This window comes from Marmota marmota, unplaced genomic scaffold, assembly GCF_001458135.2.
Source record: "Marmota marmota marmota unplaced genomic scaffold, marMar, whole genome shotgun sequence".
In the NCBI taxonomy this organism is placed as follows: Eukaryota; Metazoa; Chordata; class Mammalia; order Rodentia; family Sciuridae; genus Marmota; species Marmota marmota.
Genome location: NW_025999875.1, coordinates 707229 through 724802, shown reverse-complemented (window position 1 = coordinate 724802; position 17574 = coordinate 707229). Strand labels below are relative to the sequence as shown.

Below are 17574 nucleotides of genomic sequence, written 5' to 3'. Positions count from 1 at the left end.
TATATATATATCACAGTTTCTTTGTCCATTTATCTATTGAAGGGCATCTAGATCGCTTCCACAGTTTGTCTATTGTGAATTGTGCTACTATAAACATTGATGTGGCTGAGTCTGTGTAGTATGCTATTTTTAAGTCCTTTGGGTATAGACCAAGGAGTGAGATAGCTGGGTCAAATAGTGGTTTTATTTCAAGTTTTTTAAGAACTCTCCATCCTACTTTCCAAATTGGTTGCACCAATTTGCAGTCCCACCAGCAATGTATGTATGAGTGCCTTTCCCCCGACATCCTTGCCAACACTTATTGTTACTTGTATAACTGCCATTCTGACTAAAGTGAGATGAAATCTTAGAGTAGTTTTGATTTGCATTTCTCTAATTTCAAAATCAACTTTTTCAATGCTGAGTAATATTTCATTATGTGTGTGTGTCACACTTATGTATCCATTCATCTGTATGTAAACACTGGTGTTGCTTCCACATCTTGGTTATTGTCAATAATGCTGCTATAGAAACAAGTTTGGAGATCAATTTCTTAATCCAGTCAACTTGAGCCTCAGTTTATACCCAAAGTACTTAAAATCAGCATACTACAGTGACACAGCCACATCAATGTTTATAGCAGCTCTGTTCACTAGCTAAACTATGGAACCAACTCAGATGCCCTTCAACAGATGAATGGATAAAGAAAATATGGTGCATATACACAATGGACTATTACTCAGCCTTAAAGAATGAAATCATGGCATTTGCAGGTCAATGGATGGAGCTGGAAATATCATGCTAAATGAAATAAACCAACCCCAAAAAGTCAAAGGCAAAATGTTTCCTCTGATAAGTGGATGGTGATCCATAATGGGGTCGGGGATGAAGGGACTTTGGATTGTACAAAGGAGAGTGAGGGGAAAGGAGGAGGTATGGAGATGGGAAGGACAGTGAAATGAGACAGACGTATAGGGTATATACATGTAGGATACATTCTCGATGTGACTCTGCACCATGTTCAGCCAGAGGAAGGAGAAGTTGTGCTCCATTTGTGTACAAAGTGTCAAAATGCATTCTACTGTCTTCTATAACTAATTAGAACAATTTGCAAATAAAAAAAGAAATCCCAAGAGAATGGTAACGCATTATCTACATGTGTCTATGAGGGCATTTCCAGAGTACATTTTAATGTTAGTCAGTGGACTGAGTTGGGAAGATCTGCTTTCATGTTTAGCAGGCACTGTTCAATTAGCTATAATCCAGGCTAGAACAAAAAACAGGAAAAGTGAATTATTTCTCTCACTCTCCTGGAGTTGAGACCTCGTATTTATCTTCACATTAGGCATCAGGACTGCAGGCTTCCCAGACTGTGGACTCCAGAATTTAAACCAGGGATCACTGACTCTCAGTCCTCCAGCCTTGGATAAGAGTTACAACATTGGCTTCCCTTTTTCTGAGGTTTTTAGGCTTTAACTGAGCAATTCTACCATTATCCCATGTTCTCCAGCTTGCAGTTGGCCTAGTGTGGGGTTTCTCAGCCTCCATAACTGTATTGCAAATTCCCCTAATGAATGCCCTCACCTCTCTCTCCCCCACATCACATATTGTACCTGTCTCTCCAGAAAGACATGACTAATATGATGAGTATGAAAATATATCTTTGAGAACCTGATTTCCAAAGTATAGATACCATGAAGTAAAATAGCTAAATCATATTTTAATTGTATTTTTATTTTTTAAGGAAACTTCCTACTTTTTTCATAGAGATAACATTTCGCATTCCATCAAGGTACTGGGGATCGAATTAGAACAAGATATATTCCATGCTTTTATAATCATGTCAAAATGGATTCTACTGTCGTGTATAACTAAAATGAACCAATATAGTTTTTAAAGAATGCATAGGAGTTACAATACCCCCACATTCTTATCGATACTTGTTATCTTTGGAATTTTTAAATGACACTTATTCTAATGGGTATAAAGCAGTATATCCTTGGGGTTCTGATTTGCATTAACCTAATGATTAGTAACTTGAGCATCTTTTCATATAATTACTGACCATTTATATATCTTCTTCAGAAAAAAATGTATGTTCAACACCCTTGTACATTTTTAGTTGGGTTATCTGTTGTTGTTGTTGTTGAATTGTAGGTGGTCATTATATTCTGGATATTAATTATTATTAGATATGTGATTTGAAAATATTTTGTCCCTTTGTCAATTATGTTCTTTGATGCCCAGATGTTTTTAAGTTTAATATGGTCCTGTTTGTATAGTTTTACTTTTATTGTATATCTCAGAAAATCAATTTATTCTTTTCATATGCACAGCTAGTTTTCCCAGAACCACTCATTAAATAGACTGTCCTTTCTCTATTGTATTGTCATGACACCCTTTTTACCTCCTACCTTTCTTTCTAGCCTCAGTCTTCATCTATTAAAAATTCACTGTCAGAAAAAAAACTAGCAGAACATTGAAGTAAGAGTTGTATTTAGAATTGCAGAAGCCTGGGTCACATATTGAACCCACATTGGCTATGTAAACTTGAATAAGTTACTTAAACACACTGGACCTTTAGTTTCATCATGATTAAGCAAGGAATATAACAAAACATGAATATAGAAAACTAACTCAATACAATTTTAGTATCAATGACAATTTACTCTACACAAGTTTTCCTATCTTAAGCAAATAATGGTGATTAGTATTGAAAAAAAAGATTACTCCATCAAACCAAAAAGATTATTAAGATAGATACCTGCTGTGTGATGGGTGACATCAGATAGAGCACTAATCTCTAGGGTATATAAAGAACTCAAAAAACTAAACACCAAAAAACAAATAACCCATCAATAATTGGGCCAAGGAACTGAATAGACACATCTCAGAAGAGGATATACAATCAATCAACAAATATATGAAAAAATGTTCATCATCTCTAGCAAATAGAGAAAAGCAAATCAAAACTACTCTAAGATTTCATCTCATTCCTATCAGAATGGTAGCTATTAGGAAGATAAACAAAAATAACTGTTGGCAAGAATGTGGGGTGGGAAGGTACACTCATACATTGCTGATGGGACTACAAATTAGTGCAGCCGATATGAAAAACAGTGTGGAGATTCCTTAGAAAACTAGGAATGGAACCACCATTTGACCCAACTATCCCTCTCCTCAGTCTATACCCAAAGGACTTAAAAACAGCATACTACAGGAACACAGCCACATCAATGTTTATAGTAGAACAATTCACAATAGCTAAAATGTGGAACCAACCTTGATGCCCTTCAGTAGATGAATGGATAAAAAATATGTGGCCTATATACACAATGGAATATTACTCAGCAATAAAAGAAAATAAAATCATGGCATTTGCAGGGAAATGAATGGCGTTAGAGAAGATAATGCTAAGTGAAGTTAGCCAATCCCCCCCCCAAAAAAAAGCCAAATGTTTTATCTGATATAAGGAGGCTGATTCATAGTGGGGTAGGGAGGGGGAGCATAGAAGAAATAGACAAACTCCAAACTCGAGATAGAGCAGAGAGGTGGTAGGTGAAGGGAGGAGGCAGGAGGTTAGAAATGATGGTGGAATATGATGAACATCATTATCCAAAGTACAAGTATGAAGACACAAATTTATGTGAATATACTTTATATACAACCAGAGATATGAAAAATGTGCTCTATATTCTAATATGAATTGTAATGCATTCCACTGTCATATATAAAAAATCAATAGAAAAGAATGATACCTGCACTTTTAACATGACACTATTCTTTAAGTACATGAAATAAAATGATAATGACTAAAATATGATACTGAAATAAAGAAACATAAACATGCAAAAGTGGAATAGAAGATCTCAAATAAGCTTTCACATGTGTTAAAATGATGAATTAGCACTTTGCTTCAATTTATGTCCTATGTTAAATTTCTTTGAGAGCAATATTTTATATATATTTTTCTTCACTCTGCCAACATATAATATGTGATTATAATTCATTTTAAATTCATAATTTGCATACTCATTTCTTCTTTATTCTCTTTGACCTTACATGGGAAATTTCTTCTCCATGACTCCAGTAGCATCATTGAGACTCTTTCTGAAGCTGGCAAGAAGTTGCTTTCTCCTATTACTCAAGAATAACATGGTTGCTTATTTCTTCAATAGGTAAATGACACCCATGTCTGAAATTTATATGCTCCATGAAGTAGTTCTGTTCATAATTTTTATTTGTTCCAAGTATCACAAAAGGGTAAGAAACTTTTGAGAAAAGGTCCTGAGATATGAAGGAATGTGGCAGAATCCCAGATAATTAGAAAATCAGGGTGAACTCATGTCCTCTGCCTTTGTCATAGTGTCATCTTTATGGCACCACATTGGTAATGGAAAAAGTGTGGTCAGTCTGAACTGATGATACTCTGATTCCCAAACATGCCAAGGACCCAACATCATTTTTCTTATATGGTCATGATGCACCCCCTTCCCATCTCATTCCCTTAGAACTTACTCACCACTGAACAAATATCATAGCAAATAAACATCTCAAGAGATCTCCCCTTCAAAATTTCAAACAAAGAAATTTTTTAAAAAATGCTGTGCCCTACTGAGAACTATTATCTTTTTTATTTAATTGATTTTATTATTTTAAATACACGACAGCAGAATGCCCTTCAATGGATGAATGGATAGAAAAACTGTGGCATATACACAATGGAATTTTACTCAGCAATAAAAGAGAATAAAATCATGGCATTTGCAGGTAAATGGATGGCATTGGAGAAGATAATGCTAAGTTAGAGAACTGTTATCTACACACTAACCATCCTATAAGAAACAAGATGGGCTCCATAAGGAGAGAGCTGTGACAGGAAATGTTTTTAACCCTCTTTTATCCTCCTATCCCAAGTCTCTGCCTCTCCCCACCAGCTTCCACAGAGCCCCCTTCACATCCTTGTTCCTTAGGGTATAGATCAGAGGATTGAGCATAGGGGTAATTATAGTATAAAAAAGAGCAACAAACTTTCCTTCACTCTCAGAGTAATTGCCCAAGGGTTGGAGGTATGTGTACATGGCTGAGCCATAAAACAGACAAACCACAAGGAGGTGGGACCCACAGGTCCCAAAAGCCTTTCTGCGCCCTGCCATTGACTTGATCCTCAGCACTGCCTGAGCAATGTGTGCATAGGAGCCTAGAATCAATGCTGCAGGAATAACAATGATTATGACTCGGGCCACAAACATCTTGGCCTCTGTGCCAAGGAACTCACAAGCCAACTTCTGGAGTACAAGCATCTCACAGAAGAAGTGGTTCAGGTAATGGAGGCCACAGAGAGGCATGGCCATCATGAGGCTTGTCTGAATCAGAGAGTTCATGAGACCTCCCACCCAGGCAGCAATAGCCAGAGACAGGCAGAGAAGGGGGTGCATGATTGTTGTGTAGTAGAGTGGACGACACACAGCAGCATAGCGGTCAAAGGCCATCACCACCAGAAGCACACACTCAGTTCCACCCAGGGCGAGGACAATGAAGAGCTGGGCCACACACCGTCCATAGCTAATGGTCCTGTCAAGTCCAGAAAGATTGATCAGCAGCTGGGGCACAGTGCTGGTGGTATAGCAGAGGTCCAGGAAGGAGAGGTGGCAGAGGAAGAAGTACATGGGTGTGTGCAGTCGAGGGTCCAGTTGGGAGAGAACAATGATGGTGGTGTTGCCAAAGAGGGTCAGAGAGTAGAAAATTGAAATGAAGACAAAAAAGATAAGTTCCAGCTGCGGCCAATCTGAGAAGCCCACCAAAATGAAGCCTTCTTCAAAACTGGTATTGAAACCTCCCATAGCCTTGCACCTGCATAAAAAATGAAAGACAATTCAATGCCTTTACAAAGAACATGAATTAAAACATTTTATCAAGATTAAATCTATTATCACGTATAACTAAAAAGAACAAATACAAAATTTAAAAATAAAACATTGAAAAAAGGTATTCACAGTACTCCCTCAGTAATACATTTCTTTATTTTGCTAATCAGTTCAGTTTTATGAAGTCTTCTATTTTATTCTTTCCTTAAATGTGTAAATCACTGGATTGGAAATGATGCCATCTTTGAACCATAGTCCTGCTGCCTGTGTGTTCTGTGATGTTAGCCAGGTCACTCAGACTTACAGATCTGATGCTTCTTTGTCTTGAAGTAGAGATGACATTATCTCTACATTGCATTGAGATTAGGACAAAACATAGTAATTTTAAATTGCTTTTAAATATCTAAGGTGTAAAAGTGCAGCATTATTATTCCCTTTGCTCTTCTCCATGATCTGTTAGGAATCCTATTTCAGGTTTGAGTCAAGGATTAAGCAGACTGAGATCACAAATTTAATCCCACCTGAATGCTAATAAGCTACCTTCTGCTAGAAGAACTTAACCAGTGCATCCATCCTGGAAGCCCAGTTCATGATCAGATACCATCTGTCACATAGACTGAGAAGGGTGTGGATTCATGCCTTGATGGCAAAAAAAAAAAAATGTTCCAAGTGTTGAGTCATCATGCCTGGAATACCCCTCCCCTGACTTCATCAACCAACTAGGTGGGTAGAGGGGGAAGAATAGAAGTTCACTAGATTAGACAAAGGACAATGAAGAGAAGGGGTGAGGGAATCAGAATGAGAAAGACAGTGGCATGAATTTGACATAACTTTCCTATGTACATATGTGAAAGAGCTGTTCTTATTTTTCTAGCCCAGCCCTTTTGTACAGCTCCTTTCTAGCACTTGTCCTCTCACTAAAATTCTTTTTACATATCTTTGTCCTTTCTTGAGCTGTGAACTCCTCATTCATAGAGAATAAGTTCAATATTTAAAATATTAGTTTCTTCCTGTATGATACTCAAGATATGAAAAATTAATGCTTATTATTACACTTAATAGCTGTTAAATAAATTTTGTAATGTGTAGCATTAGACTTTCTAATCTCAAAATTCTATTCCTCTAAGAAACCTACATATTAACTAACAACATACCTTAATGAGGTTAGAAAAGGGATAGGCATGAAAAATTACCTTCCATGAAAGGTTGGTCTTTCTTGTGGCAAAGATCCAAAAATGTCATATGAAAATATGTCAGGAAGCAAAGCAGAAAACAGGTGACTAACAAAGCCTGGCTGTGCTCAGTATGAAACATCTTTTCCCTTATTAGCTGATTCTTTTTTCCCTTTATTATTATTAATTAATTAATTTTATAGTAGAATGCATTTTGACATATTGTACACAAATAGAGCACAACTTCTCATTCCTCTGGCTATATGTACATGGTGCAGAACCACTCCAGCAGTGTAATCATACATGTACATAGGGTAATAATGTCTGTCTCATTCTACCCTCCTTCCCATCCCCACAACCCCACCCTTACCCTCACTGCCCTCTTCACCAACCAAAGTTCCTTCATTCTTTCCTATTCCCTACTATGGGTCATCATCCACATGGATCAGCTGATTTTAAGTCCTTTGGGTATAAACCAAGGAGTGGGATAAGTGGGTCAAACGATAGATCCATTCCAAGTTTTCTGAGGTATCTCCATACTGCTTTCCAGAATGGTTCCACCAATTTGCAATCCCACCAGCAATGTATAAGTGGACCTTTTTCCCCACATCCTTGCCAACACTTATTATTGCTTGTATTCTTGATAATTGCCATTCTGACTTGAGTGAGATGAAATCTTAGATTAGTTTTGATTTGCATTTCTGTAATTGCTAGAGGTGATGAAATGTTTTCATATATTTTTGATCAACTGTATTTCTTCTGTGAAGTGTCTGTTCAGTTCCTTAGCCCATTTATTGAGTGGGTTATTTGTTTTTTGGGTGCTAAGTTTTTTGAATTCTTTATATATCCTGGAGATTAGTGCTTTGTCTGAGGTGTGTGTGGTACAGATTTTTTCCCATTCTGTAGGCTCTCTCATCACATTATTGATTGTTACTTTTGCTAAGAAAAAGCTTTTTAGTTTGAATCCATCCTATTTATCGATTTTTGATTTTACTTATTGCACTTTAGGAGTCTTGTTCAGGAAGTCACATCCTAAGCCAACATGATGAAGATTTAGGCCTACTTTTTCTTCTGTTAGGTGCAGGATCTCTGTTATACTAAGTCCTTGATCCACTTTGAGTTGTTTTGTGCAAGGTGAGAGATAGATAGGGGTTTGATTTCATGTTGCTACATATGGATTTCCAGTTTTCCCAGTACCATTTGTTGAATAGATTATCTTTTCTCTAATGTATGTTTTTGGTGCCTTTGTCTAGTATGAGAAAACTATATTTATATGGGTTTGTCTATGTTTCTTCTATTTTACACTATTGGTTTACATGTCTACTTTGGTACCAATACCATGCCATTTTTGTTACTATATCTCTGTAGTATACTTTATGATCTGGTATTGTGATGCCTCCTGCTAATTAGCTGATTTTTCTCCATACAAATACTGAACTGAAACATCATCATCAATGGATCTATGTTGGGTCAATGAAAATAATGAATTTGGAGGCTATCTTGCAGTCACAAGGGAAAAGATAAATAAATTGTGAGTTAATACTGAAGTATTAATTCACACATACCTTAACCAATACTCCAGAACTTTTTATTAAATGACCACCTTAGTAGAGAGCAACAGCTCTAGTGTGAATAACTGTTCCTACTGCTCAAGTCTACCACTGACTGACTGTTCCACCTATTCTAAAAAATTCATATCTATGAGTCTTATTCTACTTATCTATGTAACAAATAAATAACTTATTTCATAAGATTTTGATTGGGATTAAATGATATGTATTCTATTCTGATTTTTAGAACTTATATTTATTCATCACATGCAATAGGTTCTGCTTAACTTAGTCACCCTTATATCCCTATTCCAGGGCAGTACCTGGTAAATATGAGAATCATGAAAAATTTGTTGACTAAATTAATGAATGCATTCCTACCCTTAGACAATGCCTTGGGCATATAAATGTCTCCAAAATATTGGTTTCCTTTTGCAATGTGAAAGAGTTAACACACTTTCACTGTTTCTAACTTAGTGGCACAAACTATTTAATTGTTACTGCTCTATATGTTTGTGAGTGATTTTTATAATGTCACATGGATATGCTTCATATATTTGAAATTGAACAAAAACTTAGAACTATAATCAGCATGGATAAAGAATAAAACTATAATATAAAAGTATTTCAACATGATAAAATGTGGACATTTAAAATATAATATAAAATATAAATGGCCACTTTAGTAGATAAAAGAATGAGATATCTTTGAACTGGAAGAATTGAATTTAGCTTTAAACTTTACTTGGAGAAATATGGAATGGAGGACCCAAAACTTGCACATATTTCAGTTATTCACAAAAAGTAAAGGACAACCCCAAAGATCCAAATAAATTATATGTATATGTATATAAAATTGTAATTATATATAATTTCAATTATATTGAGTATACTTTGAGTTGTGGCATCACATATTCTAATTTCAATTTTTATTACAAAGCAATCATAACAAACAAACAAAAAACAAATAGCCCTGTAGAACAGAAGATTTGGCCTAGACATAAAGAGCAATATATTTGATTAATTTTTCACCAGGAACACAATGAGGAAAGAATAATCTCTTCCATAAATGGTGCTGGCAGAAATAAATTTCCACATGCAAAAGAATGAAATTGAGCCTATATCATGCAAAGAACAACTCAAAATGAACAATACAAAAATATCTTGCCATTTGCTACCACAAAGATAAAACTGGGAGACACTATATAAGGGAAATAAGCCAGAAGTAGAAAAACAAAAAATTGCTTGATCTCATTTAGATGTACAATGTAAAAGAAAAATAAATCAAATATACAGAGATACTAAATGAAATGTGGTTTCCAGGATTAGGTGGGAGGATGAAAGGTGAAGATATAGGTCAAAGGATTCAAAATAGAACACATTTAGGATAAAAAAAAATCTAGAGATCTAAACACAACCTGAAGACAATAGGCAACAATATTGTATTGTATTTGGAATTTATGTTAACAAACTTTAGCTATTCTGCTGGGTTTGCCATAAAAACAAAGAAAAAAATGAGAAATTGTGTATAACAATGTATGTTAACTTGCTTCATGATATTAACCATTATCCTACTTAAATGTATTCCATGTCATCATGTTTTATACATTAAATGTTCATGATAAAAAATTTTGCTATTAAAAATATTTAAAAAGCAGAAGACAAAGATGAGGTAAGAGTTGACTAAATTCTCAATATATAAGTCAACAGGGCCTGTTGGTCAGATTTTCATCACTATGACCAAACTATCTGAAAACAGCTTAGAGGAAGAAAGGTTTCAAAGGTTTCACTCATGGTTGGCTGGCTCCATTGTTCTGGGCCTGAGGTGAACAGATCATCATAAGGGAAGGGTGAGGCAGAAGAAAAGTTGCTTAGCTCATGGCAACTGGGGAGCAGAGACAGAAGAAGGGGCCAGAGATAAGATATTGTCCCTAAGGGCATATCTTCTTTCTTCAACTATGTCCCCCGTCTGCCTACAGTTTCTACCACGTGCCAGTAGTCCATTTGAAGTACTAATCCATCAAGTGGATTAGTCCACAAATGAGATTAGAGCCCTATGAGCCAATCATTTCTAAATGGTCCACCACTGTACATTGTACATTTGTATACGGGGTAAAAATGGGAGTTCATAACCCACTTGAATCAAAGTGTGAAATATGATATGTCAAGAACTATGTAATGTTTTGAACAACCAACAATAAAAATTAAAGGAAAAAAAATAAATAATAAAATAATAAAAAAAGAGAATTTTGAGAATTTTTCAAGTTCTGGTTAGAGACTTAGATAAAAACTTTTACAAAATACATAGACTCAAAAGACAGTAAAACCAATAAGTCATATGAAGATATTCTTTATGAGAAATAGGTGTTTCTCATTGTGTATTTTTTATTACAACAGGGAATGCTTTAAATATAGGCATGATAGCTTATATCCTATTTAAAGATTGGTCATATGGACACTAGTATTGCTGTATGTATATACGTGGCCGTATAACCAATGTGATTCTGCAACCTGTACACTTGGAAAAATGAGAATTCATACCCCATTTGATTCAAATGTATGATATGTCAAGATCATTGTATTGTCATGAGCAACTAATAAAAAAAAGATTGGTCATATGGAACAGGTGTTTAACTTGTTTTGTTCTTCTCCAAAGGCCAAAACTAGGACCAACCAGTGAAATGCATCAGAAAACAAAACATGCTTCACCATCTGCTTTCTCTATCTATGCATTTAGAGTGATCTTCAAGACTCTTCTATTAAATTCTCCATAATAACACACTGGTATTATAGAGCCAGAAAACCACAATTGGGGTCTAGTCACCTTAATTGACATTCAAAGACTCAATTATGAAAACTTGAAAGAAGTGAAGTCGTCTAAACATACAGTGCCTGGAACAAAAGTGACATTTTGTTCACTTTGCTAATTCAGAGGCTTAAAGTTAAAATTACAGGATGCTGTAAAAACGTTTCCACATGATCTGGAATATTGGGTTTAATCGTTTCAAGCACCATCTTCAATCCTGATAGCCTATGTTTCACTACTCATAAATTATCTTTTTAAAAATTTAACTCTTTAAGTCCCGAGCATTTGACATTTGCATAGTTGATTGTCTATATTACAAAAATCAATAATTATGTTTATCTCTGTGTGTTTGTGTTGGAGTATATGGATCTTTGTCTAGACATGAATTCTGTAAAAAATAAACCTTTTGCTGGACTGGGAACTAAACCCATTGACTCTTGCATGCTGGGCAAGCATTCTAAACTGAGCTACACACCCCAGGGAATAATAAAATTCTTGAGATCAAAAATCATGTACTAAATTCTTCATGCTTTTCGCCTAATTTAATGACACTATCTGACCATGATGGAGATACATTTGAGCCAGAAAAGATAATTTCCTGTGTGAAGGATAATGTTCTACAAACTCCTTACACTCCACCTTATTGTGAGAACATCCATTCTTCAATTTAAATCAAATTTTCCTTTCTCAAATTTTCCATGCTCACATTATAACTCTCCTATTAGTTTACAGAGGAATGAACTCACTACCAAACCTAACTAACTATGAAAGAATTCTTTTCCCTGTTGTCGATCACAGTTTGGATTTACCTTTATAGACTCAATCTCTCATTCCAAACCCATAGCTCTCACACTCAATAACATACAATTATCTTCCTCTCCCCATGTATGTAGGGTGATCTTCAAGAGTCTTCTATTAAATCCTCCATAATAACACACTAATGTTTTCCAGTGTAGAACCAAAAAACCACAGCTGGGGTCTAGTCAGCTGATTGACATTCAAAGGCTGAATTTAACAAATTTCTTTTTAAATTCCGACTCCTCACACAGCATTGTCTCTAAATATAATAGATTCTCTCCAACTTCCAGGATTTGCTCCAACCTTTCTTGATTAATTTTCAAAAATTCTAACAATGACTTGACTTCTTGGTCTCCTGGTTTTGATGTTTAAACTTTATATGACAGAGCAATGGCATCATAGGATTTGAGTTTGGGAAGAGACTTGAGAAGCCAGAAGGCACCCCAGTCAGTTCTTACACAGGGTTCTATTAAAGAAAACTGTTCCTTTTACCTCTTTTGATTCCACTGCCTTCAAGATGATGTGAGACCCATCTCACACTGTGGCATCTAGCGCTGTCTAGTAAAGACGTGTTCCTCTTTGGTCCTCACTTCATCTGTGGAGTGAGGATTTACACCAGAATCTTGTCCTGGAGAAATCAAACTTCCTCCATTAACAGAGGAGCCTGCTCAGAACCTAGGAGGGGGAAGCATCTTCCCACTGCACTCTGGTACAGTCACCTTAACCAGCAGAGAAAATGAAGAAGCTGGTGTATTACCAGACCACCTCCTGACCTCCCACAGAGGAGAATTGGCTGAGCACTACCAATTCTCCCATGGGGACACTGGTATAATCTATTCAAGAGCAGTGGAGAAAGAATTGTTTACCCAGACTGGCCTTGGAGACCTCTGGGCCCCAATGTGGCAATTATAACCAACTGACTGGCTCAAGATCTGCCTTGTAGTCCTCAGCTCTTTCTACCCTCACACTCTGCCAAACCAAACTGATGTATCCAGTGTGCTCAGAACACCACTTCTCCCTTGCTCATGGACTCTGTAGCCTGGGATTCCTCCCATAGTCCCTACATTGACTCCAGTCCTAATAGCTCTTCAATAAACCAAATTTCATGTCTCACTTAGAGACACCATTGTCACCACAATCCAAATGTTTCTTTCTCTGCAATTTTCATCACATGTTTATGTCTCTTTTACATGTATCATGAATCCAATAAATATTTATTTTCTTCATGAAAAGTTTGATGCTTTAAAATCTCTTTCACACACTATATACTCAATGTATTAGTAAAACTTATTATGTTATACCCTGACATTGTCCACAACAAATTAAAAAATTAAATGTGTACCTTTATCAATTCATTCCACAATCATTGTTGAGCAATGCACACTGGTCTAAATGCTTGAGAAATAAAAATCAAGGTTCAGAATTTATCTGTAGCCATTTAAAGGCATACGTGATGCAGAGGAAACAGCTCTGCCATAACTATCTGTGTGACCTTGAAAAGCTATCTTGACATGCTTGAGCCTCATCATTAAGATGATGTTAATGTGGCTTATCCTGTACCACAGTTTGTACATTAATGATACAACATATGTGAGGTGCCTGGTGTGTGGCAGACATTCACTCAGTGGTAGTGGTATTGTTTAACAAACATTATTTTGTGCCTTCTCTTTTTTTGTGAAATAAATGAAGAAAATATGATCTCTGTCAACAGGAAGTCCACAATCTTGCAAGAGATGGACATCACCTTAAATAATTGCAAACAAAGTAATAAGTTCTAATTGTCCACTTTTATTCAAGAGAATATAAAAATAAAGGGAAGTATTTTAAAAAATAATACCATGCTGGGTTTCACTTTGTATGCAGTTAAGAAAATGCCACAAATGGTTTTCATAGTTATGAAAGAGAATTACTTTGGTAAAGTCTGGGCAAAATCTACCTAGATGAACTGCTTTTTTAAAGAAAAAAATCTAAACTGTATATGTTTCTAATGATGCACCAGGCACTATCCTAAGAATCTGCACTTGTTGCCCAATTAATCCAAATAATAATTGTGGGTGAATTATCATTCCTTTTCTACAAAAGAGGACACTGAGGCAGAGGGTTCAAAAAATATTTTCAAGTTTGCACAGCTATCATTTGCCTGTGCCAGGCTATGCACCCAGGCACGAATGAACTAAGCAGGTTTACAGTGACATAGGTAGTGTTGATTTATTTCTGAAATATATAAATAGGGGGATCCACATGTGTGTATATGTGTGGCTATATAAGCATAAAGAAAAGTATGGAAAGATTCACATCAAACTGTTTGTGGTTACACTGCTTATTAGATGAAAGGTGTTGAATATGAGAAGGGAGTGTGTGTGATAAAACAGAAGTCTTGACTATAGTGACTCCAATTTGTAAAACATCCACGCCACCTAGAAAGGTTATGACTGGGGCAAGTTGTTTTTCCTTTTGTTGTGGAAACCCTCAAGAACACAGAACTGTCTAACTGGGCTCTGTTTCTGTAACTGGGGTAACTGGCTTATTCTGATTGGCTAAGCCTCCCACCACCTGACTGCAATCTGCGGCTTCTGTGATTTCGCCTGCTTGCATTGGCTAAACCCCCTAACATCCCTTTGTGGTTTTTTAGCTTAAATATGAGACAAACTGAAGGGAATGAGTCACTCTATCTCGATTTTAGAGAGTAGAGTGTCCACCACTGGCCAGCAATAAAGGCTTAATTGGAATGGCAATGAGTAGTCTGAGAGTTATTTGAGAGTCTCAGTATCAGTATAACATGTGGAGAGTAATTGATTTTTCTTCATACAATAACGGTTTCCTTTAACACATAATTTACATTGCTTTCACACCTTACACATTTAAAGTATGAAATTTGATGTTTTTTATTACATTCCCAGAGTGTCCCTGTGGTCTCTTCTCAAAGAAATTATTTTTTCTCATAGCAGGGATTGAACCCATGGGTGGTTAACCATTGAGACACATCCCCAGCATTTGCTAAGTGGCTGAGACTGAATTTGCAATCCTCCTGCCTCTGGAGCTGTTGAGATTACAGGTGTGCGCCACTATACCCAGTGCAGGATGTATTTTATGTTGTGCATATTAACCTTCATTGATTATGCACATTGCAAATACCTCCCAATATGTGTGTATTCTACATTTTATTTAATCCATTCATCTGTCAATAATGGATCAAAAATGGGTCACTTCCATTTTCGCTATCATAAATAATGTTATATAAATATAGATTTGATAGTTAATTTTAGAGCTGGCTGCATTAAGAATAACACAGAGAACTGGTATAACGTTATTTCTGAATGTGTCTGCAAAGGTATTTCCAGGGTAGATTGGCATTTTAGACAAGGGATCAAGTAGAGAAAATCTGCTCTCATTCTTGAGCAAGCTGTGTCCAATTAGCTGGGAACCAGGCTAGAACAAAATACGAGAGAGAAGGTTTATTCTTTTCTCTTTCCTAGAACTAAAACCCCCAATTTCTCTTGCAATTAGACGTCAGAATACCAGGTTCCCCAGCCTTTGAACTCCAGGACTTTACCCTGGTGGTTGGGGGCCCAGGTTCTCAGGTCTGCAGCCTCAGATGATAGTTACAACATTGGATTCCTTGTTTTGAGGTTTTTTAGACTTGGACTGAGCCATGCTACAAGCATTCCAGGATCTCCAGCTTGCAGGTGGCCGGTGGGGCTTCTTAGCCTCCACAAATGCATGAAAAACTTCCCCTAATGCACTCACACCTCTTTTTCTCTCTGTAATACACCACACATTGGTGCTGTCTCTTTACACAGACTTAACTAATATGATGGGTTTATTTCTTTGAGAACCTGCTTTCCAAAGTATATATACCTAGAAATAAAATGGCTATATCATATGGTGTTCTATTTTTATTTACTTTTTTTAGGAAACTCTGTGATATTTTTCACAGAGATATAACATTTCACACTTTCCCCAAGAGTATGCTAGGAGTTCCAATTTCTCCACATTCTCAATAATACTTGTCATCTTTGGATATTTCTTAACAATATTCATCCTAAGGTATGAAATAAGATATCTTTATGGTTTTGATTTACATTAGCCTAATGATTATGGATTTGAACAACTTTTTGTATGCTTAATGGCCTTTTTATGTCCTTGGCACATTTTTAAATTGGGTTACTTTGGTTTTTGTTGAATTGTAGGTTGTCATTATATATTATGGATAGTAACTATTATCAGATATGTGGTTTGAAAATACTTCCTACGAATGTTGATTTTGTCTTTGGTTTTAATTTTGACGAGGTCCCTATTTTTACTTTTATATCCTATGCTTTTGGGTCATATCCATGAAACCATTTACAAATGTAATGTCATGAAGCATTTCTCTAGGTTTTCTGAAAAGAGTTTTATAGTTTTCCAATTTATGTTTAAGTATTTCATATATTTTAAGTTATTTTGTACATATGGCATAATTTAAGGACCTGAATTCATTCTTTGTCATGCAGATACCCAGTTTTTCAGAACTGTTATGTTGAAGAGACTATCCTTTCTCCATTGTATCCATTTGGGCATACTGTTGACCTCTCCTACCTCCATTCTTCCTAACGTTAGTCTTTCTCTATTACAAGTTTGTTCACAGAAAACAGAACTGACAACATGTTAAACTAAATGTTATATTTAGACGCAGAAGTCTGGGTCCAAACTTCACCCGACATTTGCTATGTGTGCTTGAATATGTTACTTAAACCCATTGATCCTTAGCTTCATTGTGATTAAGCCAGGAAATAGCAAAATATGGATATAAAACAAACAATTTTTATAATGCTGTTATAGGAATAATGACAATTTATGCAAAATAAATTTGCAAATAGTAAGCAAATATTATTAATGATAATTATTGGAATAAAACATGACTAAACCAAACTAAAATTCAAGAAGACTGCAAAAGGTTGTTAATAAACATATCTACACTTTTTTAAATGAAACTCATTTAGTACATGGAATGAAATAATCGTGATGGAAATGTGGTTCTGCCATGCAGATAGACATGTGGAAAACTGGAAGAGAGAACAATGTAGAAGTAATCTTTCACATACAATTGAAATTGTATTTAGGAGTCTTTTCCTTTGATTGTTGTTATTTATTGAATAACTTTTATAAATAAATGTTATTTTTCTACATAAATTTCTTTTGCCTGCTGAAGTACCACAAGTATATTTTATAATTTGAATTTTTTTTCCTTTTAGGTCATTTATTTGTGTACTCATTTCTTCTTTATTCTCTTCTATCTTACATGGAAAATTTCATCTCCATGACACCAAGCAGCATGACTGAGATTCTTGGTGAGGCTGACACAATGTTCTTCTCTCCCTTTATTCAGTGATGAACAATCAATATTGCATCTTTCTTCAATG

At 35.7% G+C, this 17574-nt stretch overlaps 1 protein-coding gene across 1 annotated transcript; it reads right to left on the bottom strand.

The window, feature by feature from the left end:
• Positions 1-4673: 4673 nt before the first annotated feature.
• LOC107160549 (olfactory receptor 2Y1-like) lies at positions 4674-5903 on the bottom strand. The gene has a single exon (XM_015507223.2). It carries the CDS (start codon positions 5820-5822, stop codon positions 4887-4889), a length of 936 nt encoding a protein of 311 aa, XP_015362709.1. The 5' UTR covers positions 5823-5903; the 3' UTR covers positions 4674-4886.
• Positions 5904-17574: the final 11671 nt, after the last annotated feature.

Bases quoted from the DNA above. Each gene is read 5' to 3' on its own strand.
- LOC107160549 (XM_015507223.2), bottom strand. From the start codon at position 5,822: ATGGGAGGTTTCAATACCAGTTTTGAAGAAGGCTTCATTTTGGTGGGC.